The sequence below is a fragment of the Lagenorhynchus albirostris genome, chromosome 2 (genome assembly GCF_949774975.1).
Source record: "Lagenorhynchus albirostris chromosome 2, mLagAlb1.1, whole genome shotgun sequence".
Lineage (NCBI taxonomy): Eukaryota > Metazoa > Chordata > Mammalia > Artiodactyla > Delphinidae > Lagenorhynchus > Lagenorhynchus albirostris.
The window spans coordinates 149,779,837-149,800,780 of record NC_083096.1 but is presented as its reverse complement, the minus strand read 5'-3'; the positions used below and the strand labels follow the sequence as shown (position 1 = coordinate 149,800,780).

Sequence of the window (20,944 nt, the reverse complement as noted above, 5' to 3'; positions counted from 1 at the left end):
CCCCTAACCCTTGGCACGTCCCCCCTCCTCAACCCGGTGTCTGACAGCCGGACAGCGGGATCTGCACAGCAAGTGAAATTCCCGTCGGATCGATAAAGCCGAAGCGCTGGCGGCGACGGGTCGATGGTTTTATCTGTCTCGGCCCCGCGCGCCCGGCGCGCTGACAGTCCGACCGGCCGGCAAAGGCGTTCAAGGGCAGCCGCGCCCTCCGCCCCCTCCCCTCTTCTCTCCCCCCCACCTCCCTGCAGCCGCTGCACCCACCGGACTGCAGGCTGGACCGGTCCGCCGCCGCCCTTGTGATTTATCTGGATTTTTAATTGGAAAAAATTTGCGAATTAATTGATTTCAGGAACTTGCCAATTAACATTGTAATTGGGTGCGTGATAAATTCCCAAGGAGCGTGTCAGCTCCCTCCGGGCTGAGGTACGTGGCGCCTGGGTAGCTCCGGGAAGGACCCAGCCTTGGATGCCCTTGCCCCGCCCCTGCCCGCTCTCTAGGAGGCAGGAGGGGAGAAGTGGAGGTTGGGAGAGGATGTGGCACCCGGGCTCCCTCCCTCCTCCTCTTCCCGCCATCAGCGCCGAGCTTTAAGCAGGTATTTCACAGATGGGGAAACCGAGTCCTGCAGGAGGGCAGAGCTTGTGTGTGCATCACTCAGAGAGTTCTGGTCAGAGCCCAGATGAGGGCATCCCCATCCACGGCATGTGGCCAGCAGCTTCTTCCCCAGCTCTCCAATTCTCCCTTTCTGTTCCCTTCTCTCTGCTCCCCTCCCTTTCTTTTCTTTCCTCTTCTCTCCAATTGTCCCCTCCCCTCTCTTACCCTGCCTTTGCCTCCTTTGCCCCCCTTCCCTTCCCTCAGCCTAGCCAGCTCCTGAGTCTGTGGATGCTGCTGCCAGGGTGCCTCTCCATCACCCTCCCACATGGTTGGTCCCAGAGGAGCTCTTCCGGGTGGGCCTGGTGTGTGCTCTCTGCCCCCTTCTGCCCAACAGCACAGAGCACGCTATTTTAGACACACCCAAGGGCTCACACAGAGGAGCAGGGACCTTCCAGCTCCCAAACTAGGGCTGGCTGTTTTTCACAGACACAGGCGCAAATGTATGTCCACAACATACAGGCACACACACACAGCCCCATTCCAACACACATAGATGTGCTCACACCTACCCCCTAAAAGAACCACTTCCCACATATGCTCATTCCCACAGGCACAAGGGCACACAGACACAGGAAGAAGAGTCAGAACTCCCATTGGCAAAGCACTTACACTTTTCAAAGCACTTTTCCATTAGAGATCAGAGGCTGTGCCCACACACCCTCCCTCACCCCATCTTCTACCATTCCCCCTCTCAGTCCTGCATAGGAACTCCAATAGGCCCCAGGACTCGGCTACCTAGAATGAGAAGGGCAAAGTTAGACTGAGGACAGACAGTGGAGAGCCTTCGATGCTGGAGGGTGGTCTTGGAGGTAATGGGGGAATTAGAACATCAGTGAGCTGGAGAAGCCTATCAGAGAGCTGAGCTGTAGGAGAATCACTCTGGAGGCCAGTGTGGGACATGATTTGGGGGTAGAAGCAGGGAAGCAAGTTAGGAGGTTAGGCAGGGTCCAGGGGACATGTTGTGAAGCTGATCTAGGACAATGGCAGTGGCAGTGGGAACAGAGAAGGAATAATGAGAGACTGGTGGGGGGGAGAAGCAAGAGAACTTAGCTGATTACTTGTGGGGTACTTACTAGGAAGAGCTTTCTGACTTGGATCACGGGAAGAGTGATGATGGCAGAGAAGCAGATATCTGAAGGAAGGAGGGGACAGCGGACAGAGCTCTGGGCACGCTAAGCTTTCTCTAGGATGGTGATGGGGTGGAGACGATGTGTATAGACAGGCAGGCAGGAAAATAGATGGGGGCTGAAGGCTGAAGGGTAGGTCGGGGAGTGGCCCCCAGTCTTCTCTGTGGCCTTCAAACAGGAGTTTCCACCCAGAGAGAGGAAAGAGCCTTGGATGCAGAAAGATTGCACAGAGCTGAAAGGAGGGCTTGGCTTGGTGGGGCCTGAGCTCAGAGACCTTTTCCTGGAGGCTTCCCTACTTTGAGATCTGGCCTGTAGGCTGGGAAGCAGGATCTCTGGTCAGTGCTTTAAAGGGGCTGGAAGGAGCCAGAGGGAGGCTGGGTGACTCTAGACGGGAGGCGGGGTGTGGAGATGGCAGTGCCCCCACCCCCACTTAAGCCTTATTTAAGGCCGGCCTCGGTGTTTGGTTGGGTAATGAACTAGATAAACAATTCCCCAAATAGATTAAAACGAAGTGTAACTTACAAAGGCGGCTGGTGATGATGGTTTATTCCCGGGCAGCACACCATTTCTTTATTTCCAAGGATAATTCAGTGTAAATCACCTTAATTAAAAGTGTCAGCCCAGCCCATGAATATTGTACTTAGGAACGCGTTTCCTGGGTCCCAGTTATAATTTAAAACCCATGGTTCACTAGGCAGCGAGTGACTAAGAAGGGAGGAAATCGTTGGGGGCGGGCTGTGGAAACAGGGAGGGACGAAGGCAGAGCAGAGTGGATGGGCTGGGCGGGCGCCCGGCTGCCAGCAGCTCAGGGCTCGGACTCTCTTCTCCAAGGTGGGCCCTTCGCCAGACTCCTGTGTCTGGGGGAACCAAGCACACTTGGAGGTAAGCAGGTTGCTGGAGGAAAGGTAGGGCAGTGGGGCGCTTGCTCAGGGAGAGGGAAGGAGTCTGGCGTAGTACCAGTCCAACTCGAGGGAAGGGGAAGAGGATTGCCAGGAAAAGATCCGTAGGACTGGCAAAGGGAGAGGCTGGACATCCTGGCCCTAAACGTCTCCATTTCTGTTCACCAGCGCAGTAAATTAAAGCCCAGAGTCAGAAGTACACTCCCCAAAATGAAGAGAGAAAAAGAACTCAGAGCTCAGCCCTCCATCCTAACCCCTGAGTGTCTTTAGGAGGCTGTGTGGCCAACCGAAAAGTAGCACGTCGGACTCCGTCAGACATGAACTCAAATCCCAAACCCTGCATGGGCTGTGTGAGCAGAGAGGTGTCACGTAGCCTGCTAGTCAACTTTGTAAAGTTTTTGTGAAGATTTAAAGAGATGACACATCTAAAGTTCCTAGCCCATGCCTGTCATGTGTGGTGGGTACACAATAATTGTTCATTCTTTCCTCTTCTGTTTCACCCTGATCTTGCTCGGATAACACTCAGCCTTCAGTCCAGGGGTCTGGCGAGAACAGTGTCATACAGTAGATGCCTCAGTTCTGCACCCGTTAAGTCCAGGAATGGGGCTGGCACAACGGCGACGTCAGCACTTGTTGACTGAGTGAAGGAAAGATAAAAGTAACAAACTCGCACCTAGCAGTTCCTCAAAAGCAGCTCAGTTTCCTCTCTGTATCCCTGGTGCCTGGATCAGGAGCAGGACCATGGGGACCATTTATGAACAAAATGGCACTGACTGGAACCCAGTCTGGTGGTCCTCTCCTGCCTGTGACGCCCCCACTGTGTGATCAGACAGGCAGATGGCTGTTTTTTGTTGTTGTTTGTTTTTTCAACATTTTGGCCATGTCCCGTGGTGTGTGGGACCTTAGCTCCCCGACCAGGGATTGAACCTGCGCCCCCTGCAGTGGAAGCTCGAATCTTAACCACTGGACTACGAGGGAAGTCCCCAGACAGCTGTTTTTACACTCAGATCTTAGCCTCAGCCTGCTGCTGCCAAGCCTTCTGGACCCTGCACTGTGATGTACGTGTCTGCTTGTGTGGGTGTGTATCCATGTATGTCTACATTTGTGTGTGCACGAGTGTCAGGTGTGTGTTGGTGCACGTGGGTGTCTGTGCATGCTTGTGTGGATGTGGGCACAGCTCTTCATCCAGGCCTGGGTGACAGTTGTGAATGTGTCTTTAAGGACACATCTCTGGGAACAGGACTCTGTGTGCCTGCACCTCTTCGTGCATGTCTGAGCCTGCAGGTGTGACCACACGTTGACAGAATTATAGACAATGGGTATGTGTGTATCTGCCTTTACACCAGGGTTTCTCAACCTCAGCACTACTGACATTTGGGGCTGGATAATTTTTTGTTGTGAGGGTCTATCCAGTACCCTGCAGGATGGTTAATCCCCTCTACCCACTCCATGCCAGTAGAAAACTCCCCGCCCCCACTTCTGACAATCAAAAATGTCTCCACACGGGGCTTCCCTGGTGGCGCAGTGATTGAGAGTCCGCCTGCTGATGCAGGGGACACGGGTTCGTACCCCGGTCTGGGAAGATCCCACATGCCGTGGAGCGGCTAGGCCCATGAGCCATGGCCGCTGAGCCTGCGCGTCCGGAGCCTGTGCTCCGCAACGCGAGAGGCCACAACAGTGAGAGACCCACGTACTGCAAAAAAAAAAAAAAATGTCTCCACATGTTGCCAATTGTCCCCTGGGGGGGCAAAATGGCCCTGGGTGAGAACTCTTACTTTATCCAAATCTGCCTATGCCTTTGCTCACATGTTGGGTGTGTCTATACCTGACCCAGTGTGTGTTCCCTGTATATACACCACCCGTGTGTGCCTGGTGTATCTGCCCTGGGGGTGTGTCTTTTGTGCTGTGTGGATCTCTCGGGTGTGCTCTACCTGTACACCTTGTATGTGCATCTGTGTGGGGACCCTATGTGAATTGGCTGTATTGCCTCCTGTGTGTATCAGCCAGCGCCTCTGTGTGCATGTAATATTTCTGTGCGCGTGATAGCACGTAAGTGAACGTGTGAGCACAGATGTGGCGAGCACAGTCGGGGTGGCAGGGAGGGAGGGCCAGGAACAGGGATATTAATGTTTCCGAAGTGGATCTGATTTGATACGTCTTGTTCCATTGTCAGCATCTGTTTAGCGGGGATTTGTAATACTTCGTGGCTCTGGATCACTCATGCTTAGCGCAGGATTTGGCCTTGCATACCAATTTTGTTATTAAACACAGTCCTCGCCTCCCCCACAGCCCATCCATCACCTCCCACCCCTGCTCCCCCCACTCTGAGCTGCCCACCGTATTTCAGGGCCCAGCTACCGCCCACCTGCCGCGCCTGATGCCGGAGGGCCTGGGGCTGACAAATTGAATCAGGGGGAGATCATTCCTGGCCTAACGCAGTTTGCAGCATGTTGGAGGGAGAATTGACAAGAGCCATGTCAGTTCTATCACCCCAATCCCATAGGAGCTAAGAGCAGGCTGAGGACTGGGTTGGAAGGAAGGGGGCAGGACAGGAAGAATCCTCAGGGCTGATAGGAGCAGTCAGGTAAAGCCCCTTTCCTCAGATCCACGGGACAGCCTACCATGCCTAGTGTCAGTACCCCTGCCCAGGAGCCCACTCTGGCCCCTGGCCCCTGATGGAGGCTGAGTGAGGCAGGGCCAGCTGGGGCTGAATGGGCTGGGTGGAGCTTGGCTGTGGGGGGCTGGGCTAGGCTGGCTATGTCTTCTCTCCTTGGGATCTTCTTCCTATTCTACTCTTACACGCCCTGGGCAGCAAGTGGAATGGTCACCCTGTTCTCTTCTTTCTTGGCAGTAAGAATTCCCTTCTGAAGGATGCCATGGCTCCAGGCACCCCCAAGGTAGGTGGACAATTGTGTTTTCCTCCAGCCCATCCTAACCTAAGCCCACTCAGAACTGGTTCTTGAGAAAAAGGAGCTCTTCTTGGATCCCCAGCTGTTTTCAGGGTTTGATCGTCAGCCTGAGGCCTCGGGCTGCCCTGTGCACTTGAGTACATGTGTGTATACATGTGAGTAACAGTATGCTCACCTGACTTTCTCTTCTAGTCAGGATGGGGTCAAAGCCAAGAATGACCTGGGGGTGTGGGGGACCCAGACATTAAGTCTGGGGAGACTCAAAGGAGAAAGGTGAGCTGTAGCAGGTAAAGAAAAATATAGAAGTGCAGGTCAAGACAGGTGGTGCAGGGCCTTAGAAGCCAGACCATGGGGTGTGTGCATGTGCTTTGTCCTGAGGGCAACAGGGAGCCAGAGAGGATGCTGGGCTCTTTTGGGGAGACAATCTGACCCTCTGAACAGACACTATGGAAGGGAAGCTTGAAAGCATCAGATGGAGAAAGGAAGAGTTAAGGACAAGTGGCTCAAAGGAAGGGCCAGAGGCCTCAGCAGGATGACATGACTTGTACCAAGAACTCCCATAGGTGGCCACACAGGTAGATGGTACTGCATCCCCAAAGGTGATGATGTTTTGAGGGAGTGGGGACCTGGGGTTGGAGGACTAAACACTCACTCACTGAGTGTCCTCTCCCCCCCCCTCAGTAAGGTGGCATCCTGTCTTATAAGTTCTCACAATGACTTGTAAAGGCAGAAATCCTCAGCCCTTTCTACAGGGAGTGAGGAATGAGTGCTGAATGGATACATTTTTTTTTTTTTTGGCTGCGCCGCATGGCTTGCAGGATCTTAGCTCCCCAACGAGGGATTGGTCGAACCCTTGGCAGTAAAAGTGCGGAGTCCTAACCACTGGACCACCAGGGAATCCCCCAGAATGGATGAAATCAGTAAGGGAGTGTGTGTGGAGAGATCAGAGCAGAAGCCAAGAAGAGAGTCTGGGACTCCTGTGCTGGGGGTCAAGAGAAGGTCCCAGAGCCAGGGAAGGAGCAGAAGAGGAACAGTGATGAGTGAGGAGGGGCACAGGAGAGCATGGTGTCCCAGGATCCTAAGAGAAGAAAATTCCAAAATGTCTGGGCTGGTCAGCAGTCAAGCAGAAAAGGGCTAGAGAAGGAGGCCATTGTATTTAGAAGTCTTAAAAGCACTGGTGACCTCTGAGAGAGCAGTTTTGGGAAAAGGAGCCAGAGTGACAATCTTACTTCCAGGGGGTTGGCCTGTCTCCCCTGCAGGCCCTTCAAAAAGGTGGGAGTGGACTCCGCATTTTCATTCAGGAAATCACTCAACACAGCAAGCTGGACAGAGGAGGGGCAGGGAACCTAGCCCAGCCCTGGACTGATGCAGGCCCTTGCCAAGGAAGCAAAGCCCTCCCAGCCCTAAAGAGAAAAGGCGTTGGGGGAGAAGTGGGGGGCCACACCGGCAGAGCTTGGCCCAGGCTGCAGTCGCCAGTGGCTATGGTTAAGGCAGGCAGGTCACGGACGTGCTGCCAGGTCAGCCACAACCACTGACCCCTGACACCTGAGCATGGCCGGCAGTCTGGGGACTGGACCCCAGTGAGGCCTGTGTTCAAAGCACAAACACAGACACGATCCACGTCCACACCTGGTTCCCCACATACACAGATGCACACCCACCTGGCCCCGTGAGAATACTCATACAGGAAGTCTTAAATATGTGCAGATTCCTGCAACCACCAACATGGGCTCATCGATAATCAGACTTAGAGGCAAGGGCCACCGCTCACCCACTTCTAGATATAGGCTCACACCCCCAAAGTTGCCTGTCTCAGGGTCTGTCCTCAGCCTGGAATGGGGCTTTAGGGAAGCAGGTCATGGGTAGAAGAGGCACGAGGTAGAAGGTTCAAGCAAGAGACCGAGAGGACAGGGAGGAGGGAGGGAGGAGGAAGAGAGGGCGAGGGGGCCTCAGACAAGATTGATGGCCTCGTTGCCATTAAGAAAAAAATTAGCCGGTGGCGGCTATCATATTAAAGGGTGAAGAAGCCGTGAATTATTTTCTTAAAGATCTTATCGCTTACAATGATAATTTTACCTTCCAAAAGGCCACTTTTAATGAGGCGAAGAGCCAGGCAAAAAGTCATGATTTAATGTCGGGATTTTTTTTTCAAAACACATTTTACTGCTTTTTGGTCCATGTTTAAAAAGCGTCAGTGACCTTTTTTTATTCCGCTTGCCCCAGGTGTAATGCTGAGGCCTCTCAGGGCTTCTAACCTAGAGAGAATGAAAGAGAGCACACAAGCGTGCACTTTCTCATGATGGGGGGGCAGGGGCCCCACGATGCTTCCCCTCCTCAGCATCCTCCTTGGGACCAGAGAAGGAAAGGCCATTGCCTGAAAGCCTACCTCTTTTCCGAGCTGGGGGCCAAGGCACCCACTCGGCCTCCCACTGGGCCTGGGTAGGTGAGGAAGGGGCTCCAAGTTGCAGGGAATCCCATCCCAGTCCCTGCCTGGCCTCTGCCCTCCTGCTCTTATGATGAGGCCGAGTCAGGGAGCCCCGCCAGACCAGCAGCTGCCCCCCCTCCCAGGGCCCTCGCCGGAGGATGTGCAGCGTGGCCACCGCATGCAGGTCACATCCTAAGGCTCAGTCGGAGATGAAGGATAAATGGCTGCTCCATCTTTCCCAAATTGCTTTCTTTGGGCTGTCAGTGGCGATTTGGCATGGTTTTCTAAGCTGGGGAGGCCTCCTAGGGAATTGTATGCTTCCGGCTCTGGGCTGTGCAGGCTGGAAAAGGTGGGGGGAGGAAGTATGGATTGCTTTCAGGCCTCCAGGCCCCAGTTTGCAGTTGAACAGGCCTTGGCAAGAGGCAGCAAGAGCAGGCTGAACGTGCCATGTGGTATTTAGAATTGCGGTGCTCGTGTACAATTTAAAGCAGACAGTTTATTAATCTAAACTGCGGGCATATGTAGAAGAGCCCATGCAGGATTGACATGGGGGGATTAATTTTGCTGGGATTTTTGCTGGGGTCATCGCCACAGCACAGGGATAAATGGAGCCAGTGTACATCCCTAGCTGCACGAAGGAAACTCTTACACACTATTTAATTTACTGTCTCCATAGCGGGGCTGCCACCAGCCTATATTAGGGGCAGGCAGGGCAGCAGGGATGTGGCTTTACCCCCAACCCTTCAGAGGGGTCCCAGAGTCTGCTCACTATGGGAGAACAAAGCCTATATATAGTCTCAGCCCACTGGGAGGCCTGCCCCACTGGGACAGAGATTCGCTGGGGTGGAAGAGGTTGGACCCTCTCCAGGGGTCTCCACCCATCCCTAGGATCAAGCTATCCTTTCCCACAACCAGACTCTGGGGGGCCTGACCACATGCCTTCAGAATCTCAAGCGGTCTCTACCCCTCTGCCCTCCTTTTCTCTGCCTCTATCCCAAAAGCTCCATAGGACTGGACACTCTAGGGAACTGACTGTAGGTCTCATTCAGCCTGAGGCCACGTGTCCTTTTTCTTCTTCCAGTCCCTCTTGTTGTCTGCTTCCATCAAGAGGGAAGGAGAGTCTCCGACAGCATCACCACACTCGTCTGCCACCGACGACCTGCACCACTCAGACAGATACCAGGTGAGGAGGGGTGGGATGGGCCCTGCCTTAATAGGGCAGGCCTGGGCCTAACTCCTCCCATCCTCAGGATACAAGGGGAAAGGCCTGAACTGTGTTGGTTCCCTCTGTGTCTAGTGCTTCTAACTGAACCGAAAGGCACAGGTGTCAGGGAATGTGCCGTAAATAGATGGATTTTAGGGAGAGATGCCAAGGTCACCTGGGCTCAGGTGGGCTCTTCGGAAGCATCCCAGCCATCTGGAGGTCTCCTCTAGGGTTCCATTGAGAGAGAGAGAGAGAGAGAGAGAGATTGCCTGTGAGTGCCTTGGGCATAACTATACAATCCTAAAACATCAGAGCAGGAGGGGGACCTAAGGGTAATATCCCAGCTTATACAGACCTTATTTGTGGTAGGAAGGAGAAGGAGCTTCCCCCAGAAGCTTCTGAGGAGAGACAGAGCCCTGCCTTCAGGAGTCCCAGTCAGAGGGCAGAAAACAGGGCTTGCTCCAAGGAACATGCTATCTAAATGGCAGCACGGCTTCTCAGGCAGCCCTTATGTGAACAGGGAAACACAGCCCTGACTAATGCAAAGAGACAAGGCAGCAGGGACCTGTCATCTGGGGTAGAGAACCAGGGCCACTGCTGGTACACAGGAAGCCTTTCTTGGAATTCGAGGTCTTCTCTCTGGGCACTTTTTCCTCCTAGCTGACACAGCCTGCGTCAGAGTGCAGAGTTTGGTGAGTGGAATACGGAGTGTGGGCCGTACACCAGCTTCAACTAGCACCTCCTCTGCTGGATGCCCTTGTCTGGGACTCAAACTGCAGAGCCCAAAGTGCCAGCCCTGGGGAGGGATCCCTGCTCTTGTGAGCCCTGGTTTGAGAAAGGCAGTCAGTCCTCACCCAAACAATCCTGATTCAAGATGGAGAAATGACCCAACTCTAGGGAATTCTGGGATAGGGAGACAAGGCTCCATCCCAGAGAATTCTATCCCAGAGGGAGACAGAGCCCTGCCTTCAGAGGCGGATCCTCTCTATTTCAGCCCCAGCATTCAGCTCCACTATTTGTTGAACTAGGGGAAGAGTAACCATCAGGCATAGGCATGGCATGCTAGGCATAGGCTAGGTGTGCAAAGGCATGGCACCAAGGCCTCTGTGATTTAGAGTCAACCTTTCCAGCTTCCATTTCTGATACTGCCTTCCGTGAATCCTGTGTGCTGTGCTCACCAGATGAATGCTAACCACTCGTTGCCTGTGCCACTCCTTTCTTGCCTCTCTGCTTTTACACATGCTGCGTTTAACCGGGTTATTTTACCCCACCCCATCAAATTTCTATTTATCCCTCAACAACCTGCCCAACTTCCCTCTGCTCCGGGAAGCCTTTCCGGATTAGCTTTCTCTTCTCATGACCCCTTCATGCCCATGTTATTGCCCTGATCATCTTATATCAACACCCATTTAAGTATGTTTCCATTATCTTCTAGTATATAACAATCCATCCCAAAACTTAGTGGCTTAATACAATTTATAATCTCTCATGATTTCTCATGATTCTGTCAGCTGAGTAGGCCTTTCCTCATTCATTAAGCTCATTCAGCTAGAGGACTAGCTGGCCTAGAAAGTCCAAAATGGCCTCACCACATGTCTGGGAGATTAGAGACCTTGGTTTTCTTCCATACGGCCGATCATCCTCGAGGAGGTTAGACTGACTTCCTTACTTGGCAGTCTCAGGGCAGTGTCATGCCAAGAGGGCGAAGGCCAAAGCTGAAAGGCCTCTTGAGGCCTAGGCTCTGGAACTCACAAAGCTAACACAATCAAGGGATGAGGAAATGCAGCTCTTTGATAGGAGGAGCTGCAAAGAATTATGAACATACTTAATCTATCATGATGAGCCTGACTCTTGCACTAGACTGACAGGCTCGCCAAGGCCCCTTCTTTACTCCCTTCCTTTACTCAAACACTTATCTAGTACTCACTCATGCTCAGCCCAGGCTCCCTGCCTTCACGGGGTTAGATGTGCAAATAGATAATTACAGCCCAGTGTTTTAAGTGCTATGAAAGAGAAAATCAGAGTAAGATTCACAGAGGAGGTAATGACTAAACAGGATGAGTAGGAGTTCACTTTGGTGGACCAGGAAGAAAAGATATTCCAGATCAAGGCAACACTATGTATGTGCAAAAGGCAGAGAGGTGTAACACAGAATGATGTATTTGGGGACCCACTAGCAGTTCAGTTTTGTTAGAATGTAAAACACAAGGGGAACTGGTAGAAAGTGAAGCTGGAATCCCCTGATCTTTACACAACACCTGGCATGTAGTAGTTGCTCAATTATGTTGGACTGTTTTTAAAAAATCATCAAACTTGGCCCTGAAATCAGGAGGTACTGGTTTCTGGTTTGGATTCCCATTTCCTTAGCCCCTGCTGGGTCACCTAACCCTTTAACCATTACCTCACTTTACCCTCATAGCAACTGTGCAAGCTAGGATTCATTGCCCCCAATTTATAGCTAAGGAAACAGGCCTAGAGAGAAGAAGTGACTTTTCTAAGAGCACATATATTATAAGTAACCAAGTCAGGATTTGAACTTGAGTTTGTCTGGCCCTGAATCCTAGATTGTTTCTCAGCCCTGCACTGGGCTTAGGGGCTTCCCTCATAAATATCCTCCTCCCCACCCCACGGATTTCTCCTGCATGCCAGACCCTGTTACTGGATAGAGATGACCTCCCAAGTAGAAGGGACAGGTCTGTAAACAGTCAAAATATCCAAGTTCAAAGGAAAGCCAAGGGACTGTGAAAACTCAGAGGAAGCAACTAACCCAGCCCTGAGGGAAAAGCAAAGTCATCCCAGAGTCCTGTAGGATGAACAACAAACAGTTATCCAAGCAGGGAATATGGGTGCATGGAGAATAATATAGCCCAAAGTCCAGAGTATGGGGTGCTCAAAGAGCTACAGGTAGTGTCAGGAGGGGAAAAGGAGAGAGCAGGAGTGGCAGAAGAAGAGTCTGGAGAAATAGGCAGAGCACATCAGAGACAACCTGTATGCCACGGTGCAGATCTCAGTGGAGAACCACTAAAGGATTTAAAGGGGAGAAGAAAGAGGGTCAATTTTGCATGATACAAAGATCACACTGCATGTACAGTGGAAGATGGGTTACAGGGAGAAAAGCTGGAGATGAGAAGTCCAGATGGGAGACAGCTGCAAATTTAGAGAGCTCCTAAGATTATGAACCAGAGCAAGGACATCCAAGATAGGTATAGTCACTGAAGAAACACGCAGGGATGGCTGGCCTGTGCCCAGCGCTGTGCCGGGCTCTGGCTTCACCCAGGACTCACACATGGCCCCATACCTGGAGTGGTCAGCCCACCGACAACCATTTGTACAAGCCATACTGAAAGTAGAGATGGAAGTAGAGAGGAAATGATATTTTTCGGTTAGGCCTGGAAGGGCGAGAAGGAGATACACAGAAGGGGAGATAAAAAGATGTAGGAGACCTTTAGAGGTAGACTCTGAGATGAAAGAAGGCTTGAGTGTGAGGAACTGAAGGAGGGTGGGGTCAAGGACGACTCACTCTCAACTATCTGGTGTGGGCACACCAGAGTGGATGGTGGTATCCCGTTAGAAACTGAGAATCCTGGAAGAAGGCACTTGTTTGAGGGATGCTGGGTTCTACTTTGGCCGCGTGGCTGTGCGTTGCCAGTGGCAGCTCCAAAGGTTGTCCAGAAGACAGGTGAAACGTTGGGAATCCTCTAATATCGGGATTGATGAAAGGCTGGGGACTGGGGAAGAGACAGTTGAGACTCGCGGTGAGACGGGCCGCTGCGATCAGGAAGTCCTACGCTATCTCCCCAGCAAAGGGGTAGCCGCGCGGGAGGCGGGAGCCAGGCGGGGTTCCGGGACGGAAGGAGCCCCGCGCTGGGAGGGGCCGTGGAGTAGGGTGGGAGGACCTCGCAGCCACTAAAACCCGGGCGGGTTGGCTTTGCGGCCGGTGGGAGGGACCCCAGGGCGGCCTCAGCCTGTTGCTGCCGGAGTGCGAGCCGCTGTTTCCTGGTCCCGGTCCGGCAGCCCCCACCACTTCTTGAACTTTCACCCCCGGCGCGCGACGGCGGCGAGTCACGTGATCAAGGCCAACATGGCCGCCGCCGCCGTTGGGAGCTGAGGTGCCGCCGCCGCCGGGCAGCCGGGGGGAATCCGCCCGCATCGCCGCCCTCGCCGGCCGGGCGGCCGCGGAGCCCGGAGCGCCGGAGGCCGGGGCTGGGGCGGCACTGCGCGGCGGCCACGGGGTCCCGCTAGAGCAGCCTCCGGCGGCTATGCCGAAGGCCCGGAGCGGCCGGCGGAGCAGGGGGGCCGGCGGGAGGGAGGAAGTAGGTTTGTTTACGGGCTGTTTGGGGCGGGGCAGGTGTGGACCGGGGGCTGGGGCTGGGGCAGGGGTCGGGACTCGAGGCCGCGCTGACGCTCTCTTCTCTTTTTTGCATTTGCCCGGGATCTTTTCCCAGACCTTCTTGCGAGTGCGAGCCAACCGGCAGACCCGACTGAATGGTGAGTCTTGCGCGGCCCCTCCCTCCGCCCCACCCCCGGCCTCCTCCCTCCCTCACTGCCTGCAGTTCTTGACTTCCCTGGGTCTCTTCGACATTAGGGCCCACTGGCGGCTTCTTCACAGTCACAGCTCCTGAGTATATGCTGACCAAGGCGGCTGCCCTCAGTTTCTCCATCTGTCTAGTGGAGGTTATGGTCCCCAGCTCTTGCGTGAGCCTCTCTAGGCCTTGAAGAACCCTGGGGGTCAGTAAGTGCCAGAGAATGAGAAACAAGCCACACAATTCCACGCGGGAGCTCAGTTTTGAATTTGCAAACTGCTGGGACCTCACTGTACAAGCCGGCAGGGCGCTGAGAATGTTTTTCTTCCAGTTTTTAATCAGTGCCCAGTAGTGTGAATACAGCCTCTCTGCTGAGACTTGACAATGCAGTGAGATCTGGAGTTCCCACGGCAACAGGAACTAACTCATCCCAGGGCTTTTTGAGTTATCAGTCGGCCCACATTTCACAAAGGTGATCAGCGTGGGCTCGACAGCTCTTAGAGGCCTTCTCTGAAAGCACTCCGTGTATGTACTACCTGGCAGGCCACCATCCCGCCCCCCCGCCCCGTGCCCCTTTTGGATTCAAGCCTCTGGAACATTCCTGTTTGCTGAACACAATTGAATGATCTAGTTTTTTGTGCTGGCTAGGGTGTGGTATATATGGGGGTTGTCTGTAAGGGGCTTGGGGGTCTCTAGGCCAACTGGTGAGTGAGGCCATGGACGTTCAAGATCCCCAGTTCCTGCCACTTGGTTTCTGCTGGGAGGCTGAGCCCCAGACTGGGAAAAGGAGAGCATTTATCATGGGCCGGCACCATGTTAAGCACCTTTATCATAACTGAGAGGAAGTGTTAACACACATTTTGTAGATGAGGAAACTGAGGCTGGGAGAGGTGAAGGTGATTTGTTTATAAACCACACAGCTGGGATGTAACTGCGCCATGGTTTGAACTGGTTTGTTTATCTCCAGAGCCTGTGCTTCTTGGACCATGCCATGCTACCTCCTTGGCAATACTTTGACTTGTCCTACTCAGTGGAAGCCTCTAGGTAGGGAGCAAACTTTCCCTATCATGTTTTAGTAAGCTTAGTTCAGGACTTAGAAGATGAATGGCAGTAAAATAATCAAACCTCAGTTGTTTATCTGAGAATTTCCAGGTGATGCCCAATCCATCAGGGACTTTCCTGGGACTACAAGGAATTTTCTGGCATGGGTGGCCTGGGCAAGGAGAGCATCCAGTATCATGCCTTCCTTGGCAGTCCTATGAGATTCATTCCTTTATTCAGTTATCAGTGTCTGCCATAGTCTCCTCCTTACCAGAGAGGCACTCCCTTGAGCTTTAGGCCGGGCAGGGGAGGAACCTTTGTGCTGGCATGCTGCTCCATACAGGCTTCTAGAAGTCTCAGGGTACCTTGCTCAGTGCCTTTCTGATATCTAGCATCCCTTCTCCATCCTAGCCCTGGGTCTAGAGCAGTGGTCCCCAACCTTTTTGGCACCAGGGACTGGTTTTGTGTAAGACAATTTTTCCACAGACTGGGGCGGTGGTGGGGGGAAAGGATGGTTTCAGGATGATTCAAGCGCATTACATTTATTGTGCACTTTATTTCTATTACTATTACATTGTAACATATAATGAAGTAATTCCACAACTCAGCATAATGCAGAATCAGTGGGAGCTCTGAGCTTGTTTTCCTGCAACTAGATGGACCCATCTGGGAGTGATGGGACCACCTCAGCTCCACCTCAGATCATCAGACATTAGATTCTCATAAGGAGCGCGCAACCTAGATCCCTCGCGTGCGCAGTTCACAGTAGGGTTCGCGCTTCTGTGAGAATATAGTACTGCCGCTGATCTGACAGGAGGTGGAGCTCAAGCCATAATTCGACCAATGGGCAGCGGCTGTAAATACACATGAAGCCTCCCTCGCTCACCTCCTGCTGTGTGGCCAGGTTCCTAACAGGCCATGGACTGGTACTGGTCCGTGGCCTGGGGGTTGGGGACCCCTGCTCTAGAGTGTCAAGATGGCCCAAACCTGAGAGTCCAAGGGTTAGGGAAGTCAAGGTGAAGGAGTCTCGATCTTTGTCCACAAAATCAAGCGGGGCACCAGAACATAGTCACGTCTCCTATAGTGAGAGCCCAGGAAATTGAGACGGGCCAGGCTGCGGACCACGGTTTCTCAAACTCCATGCTCAGTCCTGGTGGGATGGTGGCTTTCTTGCTGATTTGGCTCTTTCTAGGGCTACTCTGTTTTAGGGTTGGAGTAGCTCCCTGCCTCAGACCCTCAACAGGCAGGAGCCCCAAGTGCATATTCTTGCTGACCTAGCACACTCACAGGATCAGTCTTTGTTGATGCTGATCAGTTGGGGGCACTCTTGGGACAGGAGAGCCTTCTAAGCTATGGAGTCAGGCCTGGTTTCCCGTGCTGCCTTGCCACTTTTTAGCTCCCTGGACAACTGCCTTGACTATCTTTTTCTGTTAAAATGGATAATACAACCTAGTTTCTGGATACAGAATAAAATGAGCTACCCTGTATAAGGTATTCGGCTCTGAACCTTACACACAATTGAAGCTCTAAACTGTAACTTACCGACTCTCACCTGCATCACCTTTCACCTGTGTCTCGCTCCCTAAACTGCATTGATGAGCTTTCCACCAGGGTCAGTATCCACAGGAAGTTCTTTCTGGCCTTGCAGTGGGGAACCCTTCCCTCCTTGGCTGGCTCCACCCCTACCCCCACCCCAGTCAGTCTGGTCTCAGAGTGGCTAGCTCTACTCCTCTTGCATCACAGGAGTGGATAGAGGGAACAGAGTCCCTTGTTTTGACCCCTTCCTGCTTCAGTGACAGGAGGGCTGCAGAGAGGGATTAGTGAGCTAATTAGAAATGATTGTATCTCTCGGCATTAATTAGCAGTGCTGTGGGCTTGCAGCATGCACTTTGGAATTGAGCCCCCTGCGGGACAGCATGGCAGGGAGCCCTCTGCACTGATTAGAAATGATGGAACAGGTTTGGGTAGGCACAGTAAGGGCTACCCTCTCAAGGTATCTGGGCTGTCTGACTCAGATCCTCTATACCTTTATGACTGGGCCTCAGTCTCCTCTTCTGTAAAATGGGACCAGTGGACATGAGAGAAATTTCACTGGGGTAATTCTACATAGGACACTAAGGTCTGTACCTCAGGGCTCTTGGCCCAGGAACAAAGGGGTTTTAACTGATAAGTTAACAGCAGGCCAAATCAGGCCCCTGGAGGGACCTTGGATTCTAGCCAAGAAATGTTCTCTAAAGTTATGCTTCTTGACTCTAAAAGAGCCTGTGGTCTTGGCCTTCTGGGGAGACACATAGCAAGTGCCAAGGAGAGCATCTTTGCTCACTGGATTCATTGAGCACTGCAGGTAGGAAGGTAAGGGTTGAGCTTGAGCCAGCTGTGGCCGAAGAGTGGACACTTCACTGGCCTAGCACCAGTCTCCTCCCCAGGTGCTCTTGGCAAGGTCCAGTCCCCAAAGGAGCCGAAGGTGCTGCATGATGAGGGCCAGATGAGGCACTGAACAAAAGGGCTAATGGCTGGCAGGAGGTCAGGATGTGTCAGCTCCACTGGGACCTTGGGAACTACAGTGACCGTCTGCCTGTTCTGTGCTTTGTTTTCGGTTTCTCCATGCAGCTCGGATTGGGAAAATGAAACGGAGGAAGCAAGATGAAGGGCAGGTATGTCCCCTGTGCAGCCGCCCCCTGGCAGGATCGGAGCAGGAGATGAGTAGGCATGTGGAGCATTGCCTTTCTAAGGTAGAGGGGCCATCACCACCTCCCTCCCCTCCCCTCCTTCCCCTGACACTAGCTGCTCACTGCCTCCAGATCTATGGGCTGTTGGGGTCTCTCTGTGGTCTCAGCAGCTTCTTACTCTCTGTTCTTTGCTCTCTTCCTTTGCTTTCGCTCTCCCACTCCTCCCCTGGGGCTCCAGTGGAAAACTATTGGGGAAAAGCCCAGGTCTTTGACCTCTAGATTGGTTTACTTCAAAGGAGCCCTAGAGCTGGGGGCCTGTGGGGCACACTGCAGCTCGGGGCTAGGGCTGTGCCTTCCTTGCAGGCCCTGGGGAGCAGGTAGGGACGGCCTGGGACCCGCATGATCCTGCTCTGCTCTTCACAGAGGGAAGGCTCCTGCATGGCTGAGGATGATGCCGTGGACATCGAGCATGAGAACAGCAACCGCTTCGAGGAGTATGAGTGGTGCGGGCAGAAGCGGATACGGGCCACCACTCTCCTGGAAGGTGGTTTCCGAGGTACAAGCAGCTGACACATAGGCAGTGGCACTCGGGCAGCCAGGCCTCTGCTGGGTATCCATCTGTTGGGAGCCAAGAGGCCAGGGCTGGTGGCTGGTCATTCCACCACGTGCAAGCTGCTGCTGGTGGGGCCCCTTTGTGACCGTGCTGCCTGCCTGTGATGTGCATATTAAAATGATGTATTTGGGTGGGGAAATGGAACTGTGAGGCTGCAGGCTAGGAGTGACGAGGGGGTCTCTCAGCCTCGGGTGATGCATTGAAGGTGACAGCCAAGCCACGTTAGCACCTGCATAAAATATTAAAGGGACGGTTATGCATTTATCACTCCATCCCTCTTAAGGCTGATAAATGAGAATCCAGCAACCTGCTGTACACCTCCAGCACTGGGGGCCCCGAGGGCTTCCAGGCAAACACATTGGATTCCCCCCCGCCCCCCTCCCCCCACTCCTCCCCCCCCGCCCCTCCTCCTCAGCCCCATGTCAGGGAAATCAGTTACAGAGGAGAGAGTGAGTTATGGCAAAATTTGACCTCCCATGAGCTTCACTGGTGAATCTAATTTTAGCTCTGATCCCATCTCTTCTCCCTGGGCACCCTCTGCCCTGAAGCAAGAGGGGCCTGTGCCCAGCTGCTCCCTGCTTCCCTGGGACTCTCCCCCACTGCTGCAGAGGACTCTGCAGGACCCTGCCCAGCCCCACTACCTACTTGGCTCCTTGGAGAGATATAGCTTGGCCCAGTGGAAATCCCCCACCCCCACCAGGTCAAATAGCAGACTGGTAGGTGCCCAGGGTCGGTATCCTCTTGTCAAAGCCTTCTGCCTTGGGCAGGGCAAAGGGGGAGCTGTCAGCCTCCAGCTCTTCTCTCTTTCTGTGCACAGGCACAGCTGGCACTGCAGCTTGTGGTCATGAAGTGATCCAGTCTGCTTCCCATCTGCCTCCAGTTCTCTGGGCAACACCCTTGGGAGTATTGCTGTGTCTGGTCCCTGGGGAATCTCACAGCAGCTGGGAGGAGGGTCTCTGCCTCACTGGGGCAGTGCTTCTCGGGCTGGTGCTGAGGATCGGTCCCCACAGTGCCATCCAGGGCAGACTGGCTACATGAAGGGGCCACGAGCCCAGGTGTGGCTTTATGCTTCTGGGCTTCTCTCATATTGCCCGAGCGTTTGGGGACAAGCCAAAGTGTAAATCAGGAAGGTTAATCAGGCCAAACCGTTTCCCGAGCCTGAGCGCTGAGCTGGGAGGATGTCCGTTTGCCATTTCCCTCTGGTCCTATCCTGGAGTTTCCGAGTGTCTGAGGCCCAGGGAAGATGAGCAGCAAAGCCCAGGGTCCAGTGACTTGTACACACAGGTGTCTGTTCAGGGGCAGTTCCAGGATTCTGCTCTGGGTTCGCTCTGTTGCGGCTGCAGATTTTCATATCTTCCATTACTGCGGCAAGTTTTTAGTCAGGTTTCTTGGCACAGAGCTGGACCTGGTGGCTTCTGGGCACCAAACAGGGCTTAGGAGGATGAAGCTGCATGGGGCCTGCTGCTACAACCAAGTATTTCCCAGGTGCTGGGACGCACTTGCAGAGCGGGTGTGAGGGGCTCTTCAGCCCTATGGGGGGGTGTCAGTTTTCCCTGAGTGTTTACACTGTGAGGTTGTTCTTTTCAAGAATTCCTGAGAGGAGTTCAAAGGGGGCTTTTCTTTGAGCGATTTGGAGAGCGAGAATGAGAGTGAGACTTGAAGAGGGAACGGGGGCCGGAGGTGCCTTTATCTGCAGAGAATTGCTCTGGCTTTCCTGATAGAAGCTGCTGCCGCCTCTTAAACAGCTTAGTGCAGTCAAAAGACAGGCAGACTTGAAAGGCTGTTTTACAGCGAGATCAGCAGGGGCCACGAGGCAGAGAGCAGGGCGCAGTGGAGCGGAGGAGGCTGAGGCTCCTCGGTGGGGGGTGCTATCAAAGGAGGCCCTGTCTGATCCTGACCGCCTCTGCCCCCGAAACCCTGTCTGCAGGAGCTGGCCATCTGTCAGTCTACCCTCCTTGGCCAGGACCGATAGGCCCCAACTCTTGGGGGGTTTGGTTGGGTGTGGCCCCGCCAGGCGGGCTGGTGTCAGTGTAGCGCATTGATCGCCCGCCGGGCGGGCTGGGCCGCAAGCCGGGCAGCGCGTGCTTAATGTGATTGAAAGGCAGTTAAAATGGCGGTGACCTTTTCAGGAGGAATTAGATTGCCTGCCAAGACCGGTTAGAGGGAGTGATAACGCTGGCTGAAGAAGCTGCCCAGCCGACTTCAGAGAGAGGGAGCAGAGGCAGGATGAGCAGGCGAGTGGTGAGGCCCATTTAAGCCAAGCTGTGCATGCTGACAGAACAGAGATTGCTGTTCTTGTTGGATATGAAAGAATTGCAGATAAGTTCCTGTATCTGATCACCCCCTATCCCTCCTTCCGGACCAGGACCCCTTCATCATCCTCAGCAAAGCTTCCCACCAGGCCCACTGGGAGCTGGTCTGGTGGAGCAAATCGGTTTCCTTGAATGTATTCTGCCGTGGAACCAGTGAACAAGCAAGAGGTTTTGGTGGGACACTTGGCTGAGGGGAATGGGCCTTGGAGATGGGGCCTGTGGTTACTGAGGGTGAGGCCCAGATTGCTTAGGCCTGGGAGTACTTGGAATTGGTATTTTAGGACAAAGCGAAGGACCAGACAGAACAGGTCAGCACTGAGATGGGTCGAGCTGGAAGTGGATCTTTAAGAATCTGAAGGAAGAGATAAAGTTTTCAAGAGAGTAGTTTGGAAGAAACTTTCAGTGACTAGGAAACGCTCTGGCCTTCTCAGTTCTCGGAGACGCCCTGGGCTGCGTGCCTAAGCTGTCGATTGTCCTCTCTGAACCTTAGGTTTGCTAACCTGCTACTGCTGTTTCTCCCCACCCAGAGTTAATAATTGCATAAAGGGCAGCACGTGGACCCTAGTATTTC

General features: G+C 53.5%; 2 protein-coding genes across 9 annotated transcripts in view; one reads left to right on the top strand and one right to left on the bottom strand.

Moving 5' to 3' along the window:
- TMEM53 (transmembrane protein 53) overlaps window positions 1–20,944 on the bottom strand; it is a 447,568-nt gene that overhangs the window by 394,312 nt on the left and 32,312 nt on the right. The gene's annotated exons all lie outside the window — the stretch shown is intronic.
- Window positions 1–20,944, top strand: part of RNF220 (ring finger protein 220) — a 217,256-nt gene that overhangs the window by 183,962 nt on the left and 12,350 nt on the right. Inside the window, exons 3-7 of one of the 3 annotated variants that reach the window (XM_060140245.1) lie at window positions 5,529–5,574; window positions 9,093–9,194; window positions 13,661–13,703; window positions 17,390–17,433; window positions 17,872–18,004. In XM_060140245.1, the coding sequence (XP_059996228.1) occupies window positions 5,529–5,574; window positions 9,093–9,194; window positions 13,661–13,703; window positions 17,390–17,433; window positions 17,872–18,004 (368 nt within the window). Of the gene's footprint in view, window positions 1–5,528; window positions 5,575–9,092; window positions 9,195–13,367; window positions 13,529–13,660; window positions 13,704–17,389; window positions 17,512–17,871; window positions 18,005–20,944 lie in introns of those variants that run through there. The other 2 variants (XM_060140244.1, XM_060140246.1) reach the window with 2 other exon arrangements.